Source organism: Bubalus bubalis, chromosome 3, assembly GCF_019923935.1.
Source record: "Bubalus bubalis isolate 160015118507 breed Murrah chromosome 3, NDDB_SH_1, whole genome shotgun sequence".
NCBI classification, from domain to species: domain Eukaryota; kingdom Metazoa; phylum Chordata; class Mammalia; order Artiodactyla; family Bovidae; genus Bubalus; species Bubalus bubalis.
The window spans coordinates 27,003,547-27,019,543 of NC_059159.1; the positions used below are offsets into that span (position 1 = coordinate 27,003,547).

At 55.3% G+C, this 15,997-nt stretch overlaps 2 protein-coding genes across 18 annotated transcripts in view; both read left to right on the top strand.

Moving 5' to 3' along the window:
* CACNA1G (calcium voltage-gated channel subunit alpha1 G) overlaps positions 1-8,123 on the top strand; it is a 63,161-nt gene extending 55,038 nt beyond the window's left edge. For 7 of the 12 annotated variants that reach the window (XM_044939102.2, XM_044939101.2, XM_044939103.2 and 4 more), the window contains 6 exons: positions 118-471; positions 1,176-1,319; positions 3,224-3,358; positions 5,209-5,386; positions 5,715-5,884; positions 7,040-8,123. In XM_044939102.2, coding sequence (XP_044795037.2) covers positions 118-471; positions 1,176-1,319; positions 3,224-3,358; positions 5,209-5,386; positions 5,715-5,884; positions 7,040-7,780 — 1,722 coding nt within the window. In that variant the 3' untranslated portion in view covers positions 7,781-8,123. The remainder of the gene's footprint in view (positions 1-117; positions 472-1,175; positions 1,320-3,223; positions 3,359-5,208; positions 5,387-5,714; positions 5,885-7,039) is intronic. The other 5 variants (XM_044939105.2, XM_025280350.3, XM_025280349.3 and 2 more) reach the window with 1 other exon arrangement.
* A 7,111-nt stretch (positions 8,124-15,234) lies between these two features.
* The window catches only part of ABCC3 (ATP binding cassette subfamily C member 3), a 51,414-nt gene continuing 50,651 nt past the window's right edge, over positions 15,235-15,997 (top strand). For all 6 annotated transcript variants that reach the window (XM_006070150.4, XM_044939108.2, XM_044939107.2 and 3 more), the window contains exon 1: positions 15,235-15,391. In XM_006070150.4, coding sequence (XP_006070212.4) covers positions 15,347-15,391 — 45 coding nt within the window. In that variant the 5' untranslated portion in view covers positions 15,235-15,346. The remainder of the gene's footprint in view (positions 15,392-15,997) is intronic.

The following is a 15,997-nucleotide window of genomic DNA, read 5'->3' on the forward strand; positions in this document are numbered from 1 at the left end:
CCCTCCTCCTGCCCTTCCTTGTTCCCCTGCAAAGCTCTGTGACACTGGAGACCTGACTTCCTGTGAAAGCTCTGTCCACTGCCCTCCCAACCTCACTCCTCTAACCTGCCTCCCCAGGACACCCTCCGGGACTGTGACCAGGAGTCCACCTGCTACAACACGGTCATCTCCCCCATCTACTTCGTGTCCTTCGTGCTGACAGCTCAGTTTGTGCTGGTCAACGTGGTCATTGCCGTGCTGATGAAGCATCTGGAGGAGAGCAACAAGGAGGCCAAGGAGGAGGCCGAGCTGGAGGCTGAACTGGAGCTAGAGATGAAGACGCTCAGCCCACAAGCCCCCTCACCACTGGGCAGCCCCTTCCTCTGGCCTGGGGTCGAGGGCCCCGACAGCCCTGGCAGCCCCAAACCTGGGGCCCCACATGCCACACCCCACACTGGAACAGCCTCCCACTTCTCCCTGGAGCACCCCATGGTGAGCAGAGACCCCCGCTCCGCCTCTAGGGAATTGGAACAGAGATGGGTGGTGTGGGTGCTCAGTGGCTTGTTGGTGGGTGGCGTACAGGGAGCGGGCAGCAAGCAGACCCTAGGGCTCCTCCTGAATCACCTGACCCTCCTGCCTCGATGTGGAGAGGTAAGCAGGCCCTTGGCTGTCCCCAGAGATGGCTGCCCACACTTGCAGCGTGGGGCCACCCCAGCAAGCCACTGGCGCACCTGCTGGCTCATCTGTCCCGGTGCCTCCAGCTTGGCTGGGACTTCCCTTCGTGGCTTCTAGGGTCAAGGTTATTTTCTGTTTCCTACCTGTTTCCCTCTTACCCTTGCCCTCATTTTGCCAAACGTCTTTCCTCCCCCACTCTCAACCTGCCTGATGCCATATCTCTCAATCTTTCTTCCTGATCTTTTCTTTCTTTCCCCTTCTCTCCCTCTGGACTCCCCTGTTTTCCATCTCCTATCTCTCCTTCCTCCTCCCACACCTCTGTCTTGCCCACCTTCCCCACTGCCCCCTTTCTCTCTCTCTCTGCTGTTATTGTTATGTGTGTGCGCGCATGTGTGTACATATATGTGACTTCCTCTTTTTCTCTGTCTCTTCTCAATCCCTGCCACGACACTTCCATCACTGCTCCTCTGACCCTCACTCCCCTGACTCTTTGGCTCCCCTTATGGGCTGGTCCTCCCCAGGACAGACAGCTGTTTGACACCATATCCCTGCTGATCCAGGGCTCCCTGGATGGGGAGCTGAAGCTGATGGACGAGCTGGCAGGCCCAGGGGGCCAGCCCTCTGCCTTCCCTCCTGCCCGCAGCCCAGGCGGCTCCGACCCACAGGTTACTGTGTCCCTGTGCTGTGCCCCTTCCCCTGACTGTGCTGGGCTGTGCCATGCTGTGCCATGCTTCTGGGGAGGTGGGGCTGTTTCCTGCCCACTGGGTGTTTGGGGAAAAAACAGCTTTACCTCAGTTGAACTGGGCCTGGCGGGAGGTGGCCAGGGGTTCTTCGGGCTGAGATCCACCTCTGGAACACATAGCTGGAAGGTAGGGATGCTGAGATAACACTTCTGAGGGAGAAGAATAGATGGAGGAGGGGTTTGGAGAGGGTAATCGTCAGAAAGAACCCAGAAGAAAAGAGGAGCAGAAGACGAGTTGGCAGTGGGTTAGCAGATGGTCAGTGACGAACATGATCTAGGAGAGAGGTGCTTTGGGGGTGAGTGCAGGTGGCCAGGGGACCCACTGAGGGACATGTCTTCGGCCACAGTCTGCTTCTTCTCTGGATCCACTGCCCTCCCCACTAGTTCTGTTTGGTGGCCTTTTAAGCTATGGAAACCGCTGGGCATGGTGGATGCTATCTGTAGCCAGTGGCTTCTGACCTGGCCCTGAGAGGGGATGGAAGGCTCCGGTCAGGAGTGGGTTCAAGGACCTTGTTTGAAATAGGACTTGGCTTCTTCCCCAAGCCTTGCATCTTCCCACAGCAGCACATGCTTTTCTCCTCCAATCCCATCTCAGTGCAGTCTTCTGCTTCCTGGGGTCCTCTTCCTTCTCCTCCTGGGACTTGTCTCGCCACCTTTGACCCCCTCCACTTGGAGGTGCACCCCAAAACCCTCCTCCTAAGTCAGGGACTGCAGGAAAGCCCCTGGTAGACCCGAAGTGGAAGCAAGGAGACAAGTTTCAGCTGTAGATAGAAAGCCTAGTGTTCCATGGGCCATGATGGATGATGGGGTGGGCAAGCAGGTTCCCAGTACCTGGGACACCTGTTAGCCTGATCAAAGAAATGGATGGTGATCCTTAAATAGGAAGGGACCTTGCTCTAGGGTTCCTGACCTCTTGTTGGATTCAGGCTCAGATAGACTATAGGGTCCTGAACCTGGCAGTGACCTAGAATGGTCCCTGAGAGATCAAGTCCATTCCTGAGTCCTCTCATCCTGAAGGAAGGTCATGGGGAAAGGTGCTAGGGAGAAGAAGATGTTGAGAAGGTGACCAGGCAGTCAGCTCATCTGGGAGGCATGGCCCCACTCTCCCCCAGGGTCCTGCAGGCACTGAAGCCCAGCTGCAGATCCCAGGTGAGCCAGCCAGATGGGGTACTAGCCCAACTGAGTGTGCCCAATTCAGGCCAACAATAGGAGAGCCCTCCCAGAACCCAGGCTGGAGAGGGCAGGTGGAGGAGGGTCCAGGAGGGGAGATGCCAGAATTTGGGGGCAGGCCAAGTCCTGCCAGGCTTTTGGAAGCAGAGGGAATAGGCAGAAAGCGGTCGTCAGGCTGGCAGCTTTGTCCCCAGCACCCCCTACGCTGCTCTGTCTTGCTGGGAGCAGAGAGGCGCTTTGCGGGCCTTTCTTCTTCTTCTTTTTTTTTTTTTTTCTGGTTTCTTCTTTATAAGAGTCAGAAGCCCTCCCAGCTCCCTGCTCCCTCCCTGGATGGTGGTAATGTGGGAGGGGCTGTCAAGATTCCTGCAGCATCTTTAGAACATGTTTCCATGTGTCCTCGCTTTGTCAGTGTTTGCTCCAGCTCTCTGGTGCCTGTGCAGCCTCTCTGATCAGAGCAGGGGTTTGAAGTGGGGGCAGGGGAGGTGCTCTCAGTTTACTTGGGAAAGGGGTGGGAAGAGAGAAAGGAGGGACTTTCTCCTTATGCTCTGTGAACAATGGGAAAAGAGGGGCTCTGTGTGTGTGCATGTGTGTGTGTGCACATGTGAGAGCACGCACTGTCCTGGTTTCTTATGCCTGATCATCTCTCTCCCTGTCTAGATCCCTCTAGCTGAGATGGAGGCTCTGTCTTTGACGTCAGAGATTGTGTCTGAACTGTCCTGCTCTCTAGCTCTGACGGATGACTGTTTGCCTGATGACACTCACACACTCTTACTTAGTGCCCTGGCGAGCAATGTACATACACACAGCCCCCCACTGCTCCCCAGCCCCCCAGGGGCAGGCTGACTGCAGGGGCTCCGGATCCCTCCCCCTCACTCTGCCGCCAGCCCTACCCAGAGGCAGCACTTAGTGTCCCAGGCTTTACTAAGGTACCCACTGTGGACAAAGAAATAAGATTTAACTGGGGCCTTGCCCAGAGGGCCCAGGGGCAGCAGTTGTGAAAGGGTTAATCCGGATACCCAAGAGTGACCGAGCTCAAAACAGAGGTGTTATCAGACAGCTGACCAGCATGCCTGTCTGGCCACAGAGTTGGTTTTTGTATTTGGAGCCCCATGCAGGCCAGCCCTCCCCCTCCCTGCACCCCTCCTTCCCACCTCCCCTTCCCACCTCCCCCCAACATAAGCCATTCACCAGCACACAGTGGGTGAGAGGCACATCCCTGCTGCTACCACCATGCCCTTCACCCGGGGCGGGGGGTGGGGGGGGTCGTTCCTGTCTCCCCTGTCCCTGTCCCTGGGTGTTCCCACATCCGGAGGGGCTTCTTTGTGTTCTGACAGCTTCTCCACTTTTACCCCGCTCTCCCATCCACATCTAACAGTGAGCAGCCCCCTCCTCCCTACCTTCCCCTCCTCTTGGCACTAAAGGAGGGACAGGGGCCCATTTCTCACAGCAGGGCTCTGTTGACCATAGACTCGGGGTCCCTGGGGGTCTTGGGAGTGGTTGGCAGAAGGGGAGCCTGGGGCTGAGAAAGGAAGCAGAGGATCCAGACTGTTTTCTGACAGTCATTCTCAGGCCTGCTGGGACTACTTACCTGGCTGAGTCTGCAAGGGGACAGGAATCTACGGCCTCTCTGAGAACTAGGAATGGACATGAGAAATAGGAATGAGAACTAGAGATGGAGAAATCTCCTGGGAACAAATCTTGTTTCCCTCCAACTGGGGTCAAAAGCTGATGACTGCCTTTCTTTGAAATACGATTTTAAAAAATCCACTCTCATTTCTAGTCTGTCCACTAAGGGAGGGCCTGAGACCATGGTATCCAGGCCTTGCTCACCACCCACCACCTGCCAGAGTCATTGTTTAATTAAAGAGAGGTGGGGCAGTGGGTAAACCAGCTGTGAACCATCCCCTTAGTGTTCAACCGTCACTCAGCTCATATTAACCCAGCCCTTGTCTAGTGCTGGGTGCTGCAGCTGCATTAAGAACTGGATGATGAAACAGCCTCTGTTCTGCAGGGAGTCTTTGGCTGCCTCCTCTTCTACTCATTGGGAAGGTCCCCCCTGACTCATCAGTCCCCCCACAGCCCCAGCGCAGTAATTGAGATAGGGAGTATGTGCGTGTTAAGTCGCTTCAGTCGTGTCCGACTCTTTGTGACCCTATGGACTGTAGCCTGCCAGGCTCCTCTGTCCACAGGATTCTCCAGGCAATCTCCAGGTGGGATGCTGAGGGCGGCTGGTGCTATTAGCTTTTAACTCTCCACTGTGCAGCTTCAGAGCCTCTCAGTGAGGCCTTGAGTGTAAGCTCTTGGGCTGCCTGCAGGGCTGGGGGCTGGGGGCTGCTCTCCCTCCTCACCTCTCCATCATCCCTGGTGGGAAGCTCCAAGATGTAGTATGAATAGTTTTCTGGGGGCAGGGCATCCTCCTACCCACTTCCTCTCTGTATTTGGAAGGCTCATCCATGTGTCTGGTCCTTCTCCCCAACCACATTCATCCCATCACCACCTTGTCTAGGGAGGGGATGGGGGCCAGGGTCTGGATGGGGTGGTGGACTTCTGAGTCCTATCACCTAGCTCTGCCTCAGTTACCCAATCTGATGCCCCTCTTCCTCCTATTTCCCCCCCCATGCCCCTCACTGTTCCTTTTGCAGATGGAGTCCCACCCTGAGGAGGTGCCGGTCATGCTAGGACCAGATCTGCTGACTGTGCGGAAGTCTGGGGTCAGCCGAACGCACTCTCTGCCCAATGACAGCTACATGTGCCGGGATGGGAGCACTGCCGAGGGGTCCCTGGGACACAGGGGCTGGGGGCTCCCCAGAGCTCAGTCAGGTACCAAGGCTGGGGGCAGGCCCGCTTGGCTCATACTGGGAGATCCATCCTTGCCTAAGCTCAGTCCTGCCTTCTGGAAGTAGGGGTACTGAGGCAGCCAAAGAGGCCTCTCCTACCTCTGAGGATCCCTCAGGCTGAAGGGGTCAACTGCCCCTGCCTGGGGGAGCCCCCAGCCTGAGGGGAGCGGCTTTCAATCCAGGGTGGGGATGGGGTGGTTAAAGCAGAGGCCCCAGTTGGGGGATAGTGGACAGTTGATGGGAGGGACTCAGGTGGGGGCCAGCACATTGACTGTCCAGGTCTTCTCTCTCCCCGCCACCTCCCCTCACAGGCTCCATCTTGTCCGTCCACTCCCAGCCAGCAGACACCAGCTACATCCCGCAGCTTCCCAAAGATGCACCCCATCTGCTCCAGCCCCATGGTGCTCCCACCTGGGGCACCATCCCCAAATTGCCCCCACCAGGCCGCTCCCCTTTGGCTCAGAGGCCACTCAGGCGCCAGGTGAGCTGATATAGTGTGTGGGCACGGGCCGGGGCTGGCCTCTCTGCTGGGAATCCTAGGCTGCTGGTGATGATGAGGCTTACCACTTCCATTCTCCCAGCGAATATTTATTGTGTGCCAATGGTGTGCCAGACTGAGTTCTAGATGCTGGGGACACAATTCTAGGCAAAGCAAAGTGGTCTGTGTCCCCTTGGGGGCACAGAAGAGGCCAGAGAGCAGAGGGGGTCACGGTTGTCCAGGGACACATGTCAGGTTGGAGATAGAACCTGGGTCTCTGGATTCCCTTTCCATGGGCAGAGCTGCCCCACAAGTCTCTGTACTTGTAGACCTAGCCAAGGGGCACAAGGCCTGTTCTGGGTGTCTCCACTTTTGGTGACTCCCAGGGCCCAGCTTCCAGATCCCACACTCAAGGAGCACAGAACAAAGCCTCGGGTAGCCAGGTGAGGCCTGTCTGCCCCCCTGTGACAAGGCCACTGCTCATGCTGTGTGTGTCCCAGGTGTGAGGATAGCTACCTGAGCATCTGCTTTAATCCATCACCTTTGGGAGCAGCCACAGTCCTCAGCTGCTTCTCAAATATTCACTGAGCAGCCTCCATGTCTGGGCACTGGGGACCGGGACAAATGAGACAGCGCCTGCCCTCTGGAGCCCACGGTATAATAGCAGAGACAAGCACCCCATCAGGTCGCTGCAGCAACAGGCTGCTCACGTGTGTGGTGCAGCAGAGAGCACAAGAGGAAGGAGTCAGTTTTACTTTGGGGTAAAGATGGTCGGGTATTACATCACAGAGTACTTGAGCCCATAAAGTCAAAGGGCTTTGGGAAGGGTATGTAAGGCCAAAGAAATAGCCTGTGCAGAGGCTAGGAGGCGTGAAGGAGATGGCTGGGGAGCAGGGCTGGCCCAGTGCTTTCTGGGATCACGTGGGTTGGGAGCTGCATGGAGCAATTCCTGCAGGCCTGGGGTGGGGATACAATGGACAACAGACAGCAAATAGTGCATGACCCCCATCTCCCAGTAAGAGCAGACACTGAGAATCCCTGCTTAGGGTGGTCCTGCAGCGCCATGGAGGGGAAGGAGGAGTTGTCTGACCTGCCAGGTGGGACAGTTCATGGGGGAGAGGAAGCCTGCGGGCTGAGCCCTCCCCTTACCCCATACAGGCAGCAATACGGACGGATTCCCTGGACATTCAGGGCCTGGGCAGCAGGGAAGACCTGCTGTCAGAGGTGAGTGGGCCCTCCCCGCCGCTGGCCCGGGCCTCCTCCTTTTGGGGCCGCTCCAGCACCCAGGCTCAGCAGCATTCCCGCAGCCAGAGCAAGATCTTGAAGCACATGCCCCCGTCAGCCCCCTGCCCAGGCCCAGAACCCAAGTGGGCCAAGGGCCCACCAGAGACCAGAAGCAGCTTAGAGCTGGACACGGAGCTGAGCTGGATTTCAGGAGACCTCCTGCCCATGGACAGTCAGGAGGAAGCCCCGTCTGCACGGGACCTGAAGAAGTGCTACAGCGTGGAGGCGCAGAGCTGCCCGCGCCGGCCGGCATCCTGGCTGGATGAACAGAGGAGGCACTCCATCGCGGTCAGCTGCCTGGACAGTGGCTCCCAACCCGCCCTGGGCCCTGAACCCTCGAGCCTTGGAGGTCAGCCTCTAGGGGGAGCTGGGAGCCGGCCCAAGAAGAAACTCAGCCCACCCAGCATCTCCATAGACCCCCCAGAGAGCCAGAGCCAGGGCCCTCGGCCCCCACCCAGTCCTGGTGTCTGCCTCCGCCGGAGGGCTCCGTCCAGTGACTCCAAGGATCCCTTGGCCTCTGGCCCTCCCGACAGCATGGCTGCCTCGCCCTCCCCAAAGAAAGACGTGCTGAGTCTCTCTGGTTTATCCTCTGACCCAGCAGACCTGGACCCCTGAGTCCTGCCCCACTCTCCCACTCACCTCTCTCCACTGGGTGCCAAATCCTAGCTCCTCCTCCTGGGCTGTATTCCTGAAAGGTTCCAAATGGGCACCGAGGAGGTGCTCCTCCTTGCCTCAGTGGCGCTGGGCACCGGCAAGCAGAATTTCCAGAGTTAACAGCAGCAGCCCCAGCTCTGGACAGCCCTGGCCACCTTGGCTCCAAGCGGAGAGAGAGGCCCAGCAGAGCTGAGGTTCCCGACACCAGGAGCTGTTGGGAGAAAGCAATACGTTTGTGCAGAATCTCTATGTATATTCTATTTTATTAAATTAATTGAATCTAGTATTTGCGGGATGTACGACATTTTGTGACTGAAGAGATTTGTTTCCTTCTGCTTTTATGTGTCTCAGAATATTTTTGAGGCGAAGGCGTCTGTCTCTTGGCTATTTTAACCTAAAATAACTAGTCTAGTTATGTTCCCTCTTCTTGCAAAGCACAAGCTGGGATCGAGAGTGCATTGCAGCCTTGACGGGGGCCCATCTTCAGTGGAGAGCAAGAACCATTTTGGAAACTGTAATGTAACTTATTTTTTTCCTTTAATCTTGTCATCATTTTCTGCAGGGAAAAAAAAGAAAAAGATTTTACAAATGAAATGGAACCTTTTTATATATACATACATACATATCTATATCTATAATAAAGTAATTTTCCAAAATAAAAAGTTAATCACGGTCCAGAATAAAAGCCAAAGAGACAGAGTTAGGTATTTCCAGATGGCACTGGACAAAGATTCCTGGAGATGGGGAGTGGGTAGTGGGGAGGGAAGGGGTCAGAGCTGTCTGTGTGTGTGTGTGTGTGTGTGTGTACGCCTGTGTGTGTGTGTGTGTGTGTGTGTGTGTGTGTGTGTGCGTGCGCATGCGCGCGCGCACAGTACCCAGAGAGAGAGAGGGGGTATATAGCCTGGCCGCCCAGGGGTGAGGGAAGAGAAAAGCCCCTCTGTTGGTGGCAGGCTGGACAAGCAGGGTATACTGCTTCTATCAAAGCTTTATCGCTTCCTTTTAGCCAGGCAGCTCTGTGAATGTGAGTGATGCCAGATTAACTCTTATTTCTGCTGACAGCTATCAGCCCCACACTGAAAGCTGGAAATTGGCATAATGAAGCTGTTTTGGTTTAATGAGGCTGACTGAGGCTGGGGGAGGTGTCTCAGCTGCTGTAATGGGGATTTGAGGGGTGTTTGTTGCGGGGAGGCAAGTGCTTCTGCGTTTTCCTTCCTCAGGCTTCAGCCAGGGTGACCTGAGTGGTCTGGGTTTCAGCCTGTTGCCCTGGGGGGGTTGGGGGGGCACCAACAGGGCCCTGGCACGGCAGGCACTGCCCCATCAGGGCTGGCAATGGGATTAAGCTATATAAACAGTGAGCTGCTCCCTCCTAAGATGAGGGGGCCAGGGCTGGGACCTCTCCGTGGAGTTGATAGGGAGATGGCCCCCTGGGGGGTGATAAATGAGCATCATCAAGGTGTTTACACTGGCTGCTGCTGCCTGCCCAGTGGGAACGCGCTGGGCAGGGGGTGGGGGGGGAGTAGGGGGTGGGGGGGGGAGTAAAGGCAGCCAGGCAGTCCGAGGGGAGGAGGTGGGGAGGAGGAGGCGCCAGCAGCATAGCCCAGAACCTCCTTTCTGGTACTACCATAGGCAATATTCTTTTGTCTGAAACAAAATAATGTCATCGTGCCAAGGGCACTAACCACAGGCTCACCCAGTCTGTCCCTGCCAGCCACCCCCGAACATCTGCCCCAACCCCAAACCCTTGAATACCCCTATCCCCTTACCCCTAGCACCTTCAAACCCCAGGACTCTTGAAAGCTGAAAGGCAGCTCGGGCTTGGCGGCTCTCACCCACATCCCCCATTGGAACCTGGGATCCCGGTGACGTGGGGGAGGCTGCTGGGTGGTTGGACCTGGAAGTTTTGTCCAACCCAGTATTTTCTAAGCTGGTGAAAGTTTTTCTAACTGCTCTTTTGGACAGAAATAATACCACTCCTTAACACAAACACCTGGTTTCATCCTCTTAGGGTGTGCAGTAGTATGAAACTCTTTTTCCTCTGGGCTCTTTGGGTAGGGAGAGGGGGGTTGCATGTAGGGACTGCCTTTAAAAAAAAAAAAAAGCAAATCTACACAAAATTCCTAGAGTTTTGTCACCTAGGTCTGTAGATTAAGCTTTTATATTTTGGTAGCATTCTGTAGCTGTCTATTCCTTAATGAAGGTAGGAGATTTGGGGAGGATATTCTGGGGTCTTTTTTTTATTCTAATGGTTATTGGAATCTGGGTCAAGGTGAAGCCAGAGAATTGGGCTGCTTCTCCCTCCCCTCAATCCCAGATTTCCCAACCATCCCCTGCCCCCAGGACCCCTCAGAGTTAAAGTGAATATTTCAGGGGAGAGAATTGTGGCCTCTCTGCCAAAAATATAAAATCTTTATCAATGATGAAAGCTGTTGTGTCTCATTAAAAGGGTTCTGAAGTAGAAATAATGACACTGCTGAATCTTATTAACAGTATGTTATTAACAATCTTAACAACAAGGAAGCTAATCTCATGATGCTTGTCTGGATGGTTATTTGATTCTGCTCTAGGATACATCGGGGGTGGGGAGTGGAGGAGTCTGAAGGAGGCTAGGGTGAGGGGCTGGTGGAGGCAGCAGGTCCTGGACTAGGGCCTCCAGGACAGGGTTGGAATGGCCAGGAGCTTTGGGGCTGTGAGGGCTTTGGGAGGTAAGAAATCTGCTTCTGGCACTTCTACTTTCAGCCTTCTCCTTGTGATTTCAGAGGAAATTGTGTCAACAGCTACAGGCCCCCATCTCAGGTTTGGCTGCCTCTTTTTCCTCCACCTCAAGGTCCAGGAAAAGGTCTATCTAGGGGTGGGAGGACGAGGAAGAGAGAGCGGAGCGAGCGCTAAAAACGAATCCGAGACTCATCTGCAGCCTCTCACCTACTTCTCACAACACCCTAGCAAGCAAAGGACCACTGCTATCGTTTTCCCACGAGGCAATGGGTTCAGAAAGGTTTCAGTGACTTGCCCAAGATTACGAAGCCAGGGGATGGCAGAGCTGAGGTCTTAATCTTGATCTAGCCAACCTCTAGACCACTGACTTCACACTACCCCAGCCTCTGTCCCATTGCGGAAGGTATGGGACATGGTGTGAGATGTCCTAATCAAAAAATGACTTGCCAGGGAGGACTTTCCCAAAGCAGTCACATTTGTGTTCATGAAAATGTACTCCTGCACTCCCAGTTTGGTGTCCTCAGAGGCTTAGAGAAGCCCATAGCCCTCCACCTTGTGTGGAGAGAGGCTTAATCACAAGGGAACTTATCCCTCAGCTCCAGGTGCCTGGCCAAGAGCTGGCCAAGGCTGACTCTGCAATTTCCCAGTTTCCCAAGCGCTGCCTTTCCCTAGTGTAATGTTTCTCTTGAAGCTCAAGGCGCCTGCTCCCCTCCTCCTCCTCCCACCCTCTCCTTTGTCTCTTCCTGCCCTCTCCCCTGCCCCACCCAGACCTCTCCCACTTTCCAAACATTGTCACCACGTCACCCTTAATCCCCACCCATCAGAGCCCAGTGTCCATGACCTCCTCTCACCTTTCCGGGGAGGGGGGGGGAGGTGGGTGAAGGGCTGCGCAGCAGTGCAGTGAGCACGTTCGCCTTGTGGCACCTTGGTGCCCCTTCTGTAGAGGCACCTAGCCAGGAAGAGGACACCAACACTGATCGTCACCTTCTACAAACAGGGGCTGTGTACACCCCCCATGGGAGGAAACAGGCTTGCAGGGCCAATGAAAGACTCATCTGTGCCTGGAGAATCGCAGCCATTGGAGTGCTGAGCCAATGGTGCCCTGTGATCCCAGCCCACAGCCAGTGGACCCAGGACTAATCCAAGACAGTGGTTTCCAGGAGGAGAATTAATTCTCAAAGGCGAGTTTAGGTGTCAACGGGTGCCCTGCTCTGAGGACACAGCAAGGAAGATCAGGGGGTGGTGGCTCCAGTGAGAACCCAGGAGGGGATTCTGCTAAGAAATGTTGGAATTCTGTGTGTCTTAGCCCTGGTCCAGGTGTGGAAGCTGCTGACTCTGGCTCACCGAGCTAATTAATTCTTCTTGCTTTGAAAACTCCTGAAGCGGGCACAGCAGCCAGGGCTCACACACCTGCCAAATAGATCAAAGTGCAGACTGGGAGCAGGAGGCCTCCTTGCAGACTCCACAAGTAGGGCCAATGTAGGCCCCACCAGGCTGGGGTCTGGAGGAATGAGGCCCCACCCCACCACACAGGGAAAGAGAGCTAAAGTTTGAGAGCTAGAGGTTGGTTTGGGGTTTGGGGGTGCTCCAAGCCTTCAAGAAGTCATGGGGGGTAAAAGAAAATAAGCAGTGAGTGGAGGGGAGAACTGGCAGCCTTTCTGTTCTAATACCTTCCCCCTGTCCCATCAGTTCCGACCGACTCTCCCTGTTTGCAGGATTTCCTGTCTCTGGGTCTCCCTGACACCCACTTTCTCTGCTGTCACTGCTGCTCAAAGCTGTACCTTGCAATTATCTTATCTTTCCATCTTTCTGCCAGGAAATTCCCGATGCTGAGTTCCCCTGGGATGCTCGCTGGCAAGGGAGACGCAGCACACTCTCTGTGCATCCTGCGTGGAGCTGCGGTCACCTGGGGAGAGGGGATGGGGCTGGAGCCATTAGAGCTGGGGGAGGTTCAGTCCCTCTCTATGCTGCCACCCACCCACAGGTCTTTACTGCTGCTCTCAGAAGCCTCAAGCTGGAAACATCTTGGGTCTGAAAACTCCGAAGAAGAGTAGACAGTGCTCACTGCTGGGACTGTACCTAATGCTACAGCGGCCTTGCTACTTATGACCTCTTCCAAGGATACAGGATTACTGTTTAGTCAGCCGACAAGCATTTCCTAAAGACCAACTTTGCCAGGCACTATCCTGGGTGCTGAGGGTACAGTGATAAATTATCCTTGGGAAGTCCTTGGCAATCCAATGGTTAGGACTCCACACTTCCACTGTAGGGGGCACGGTGTTTGATCCCTGGCCGGGGAACTAAGACCCTGCACGCCATGTGGCCAAAAACAAACAAAAAACAAACAATATTATCTTTAAGATGTTCACAGTCTTTGGGGGGAGATAAGCAAGACAATCAGTGATGGAGTACAGGGAGGGAGGGCTGTGCAGAGAAAGGATCCCTACTCAGGATTGGGGTGGGGGAGGTTCAAGGAAGGCATGAGGGAGAAGGGCTTGAGTAAAATCTTCAGGGATGAGTAGAGTTTGTCAGGTGCAGAAAGGGAAGTGAGGCATAGGAAGGAGAGTATGCTAAGCAGTCTTGAGGGGGACACAACAGCGAAGGACACAGGAAATTTATCCTGCTCAGAGGATGCATGGAAATAGCCCTGCATTCAGAAGACATGGAGCTCATCCTAACTCTGCAGGACAAAAGGAGGGCCTCACTTTTCTTGCTTTCGTGAGAATGACCAGCAGCTTAATGTCTAGGAATATTGTAGCTGTTATTCAATGGTTTTGTGAAAGGAGCCACATTCCATGAGAGGCCAGGGAGGGCAAACTCCCAATGAATGTCTCAAGAGAGAGGGGAGGAAACAAGGATTGCTAGATGTCCCACTATGATCTCAATCTTGGAGGCTCCTACTCAATGCCACAGGCTAGGGAAAGGCTCTCCAGTAGCAAAATGGGAAGGCTGGGGCCGAAAGGGATGGTGCTGCAGCCACAATGCTGAAAGCAGAACCCAAGCGTCCCAGTCCTAAACTAGAGGAAGGGTTGGCGGAGGATTCCCAGCTGCTCCACATAGAAGCCTAGATCAGCAGGATGGAAAGAGACCCTAGGTGGCATCTTGTCCAAGTTGCTCAAGAAACTGAGTCCCAGGGATATCAAGGGGCTTGTCACACAGTATACTGAAGATTTTGCCCAAGGTGCGGCAGGGGGTGGAGGTGATTCCGTTGATCTCTGCCCTCGGGCACCTCTCAGACTGGCAAAGAAGACTGATTCTTCACAACTAAATATAACCCGAGACAGACTGTGACAGGAGTGTGAAAACTCTGCAGAGACCGGCTCAGAGATGGAGGGGGCTGGGAGACTGGGTGAGTTGGGGGCGGGGGGCAGACAAAGGGCTAAGAGGACTTGCCCAGTGGCAGGGGAGAGGCCCCAGTCTCCTGCCTGGGGAAGGGGGAGTCTTGTCCATCCTGCCCCCACCTCCACCCCTCTCATGCTGGCTCAGATCTCTGTTCTGATAGCCCATGGGTGAAAAGACTTCCTTCTCTAACTTCCTGCCTGCCCAGAGGGATAGGAGGTGGCTGTGGCTTCTGTGCTATCTTGCTGGCACCCACCTACACCTGCTGGTGAGCAGCCAAGCAAGAAAACATTTTCTTTCAAGAATAAGTTCAGGGAAGGGATCACCTGGGCAGATCCTACAGACAGGAACAAGATTGGGAGGCAAGAGCAGGGAAGAGGTGCTAGGGGAACGGGAGATTCTTTCTCAACCCCAAGAGGGGTGATGAACTGGCTTCTGGGGTCACATTAGGGAAGAGAGGATGACTGGGGGAGTGAGAAATGGAGGGAGGGAGGGGTCCAGTATGGCCAAGCTGTGGAAAGCAGGAGAAGGCGGCCATTGACCCTCCCCCCGCCCCCCTGCAACACATTTTACAGATGGGGGATGTGATGACTTGGTTTTAGGAGGGATGTGCTAATGTGGGGCCCTTCCTGGAGCCTCACCTGCCCATCTCCCACCCTTACCAGCCTGAAGTGGAGCCTACTAATGTGCCAGGAGATATGCTTGATGCTTTACATACCTTTCACATTTAATCCTCAGAGTAATCCTGTGACATAAGTACCTGGATTATCCTTGTTTTACAGAAATAAAACTGGAGGCTGAAGCAGCTGGTGCAAAATCAGGGAGGGACAGAACCTCAGGTGGGCAGCTGTTCAAGATAACCACGGGAAGCCACCATCTGGACGATCCTGGGACCCTCGCCCATTCTCTCTCCTTGGGTGTACACACATGCACGTGCGCGCGCGCGCACACACACACACACACACGCACACACGCACACACGTGCACACTGTGTTGGTCTCTGCCAGTTCCCAGATAACTCACAAGTTCTTCCCATTTCACAGATGAGGAGACTGACATTCAGAGATGAACGTGACAGGGGTTTATTCCCGGAGAGAGTCTTGTTAAATTCCTTTCCACGGTCCTTGACTCCTGGGGGCCCCTCCCCCAGCAGAGTCCGGGAGCGGGTTGGGTGTGTCCTTCTTGGAAACAGCCCCAGCTCCCGCCCTAGCAGCTTCATCTCTCTGGGACTTCTCCCGACGCGGCATAGGGGCCACCTGAAGGAGTTGTCACTGGTCAGTGGCCTCCGCTCCTGTCCCCAAAACCTTCCTGGAGCCGCAGTTTCGGGGAGGCGCTGTCGCAATTCGACCCAAAGGGCCTGGGGGAAGGGCTCGCGGGGCGGAACGCCGGGGCGGAGGCGGCTCCAGGCAGTCGCTAGGTCTGTCTGGGGCTGGTAGGCGATAGTGCTCGCCCTCCTCGCAGCCGCGCCCGGACCTCATGGACGCTCTGTGCGGTTCCGGGGAGCTCGGCTCCAAGTTCTGGGTAAGGAGGTGTCCCCGGACTGAGGGCGCGAACTGCCCCGGGGAGATGGCGATGTGGTGCGGGGAGGAGGCCTAGGTGGCACCGCCCAAAGCCTGGTCCCTAGTGGCCTCCTGTCCTCCCCAGCCGCATGGCAGAGTCTGGGAAAGCCAAGTACTAGGCTCCTCCAGGGCTCGGTGGGTGGCATCCTGAATTCAGAAGGTGTCCCTGCTTGCCCCCTCACCCTAGTCCCTCTCTGAGGCTGACTGCAGGAGGCAGAAGAGGAATGTCCCTATCCCCAGGTGCTGATAACCCTTCAGCACCTGCCCCATGGACTAGGACTTGGATGCCCACCCGCGCACCTTGTTGACCAGGTGCTTTGGGAAGCTGGCTGCACTGGGCTTTCCTCTCCTTCAAGGTATCCTGCTTCTTGGAAAGAGTTCCTTCTTTCCTCTGGGCAAGAGCCACCAGAGAGCAGGCGATCCTCACTGCCCCAGCCACAGGAGTGAGAGGCAGACCTCACTCTGGAGGCAGGGCCTTACAGGTACAGGGTATCAGGATTTCCTGATCCACCCTCTCATTTTACAGATGGGGAAAGGGAGGCCTAGAGACTTGCTCAAAATCAGTCAG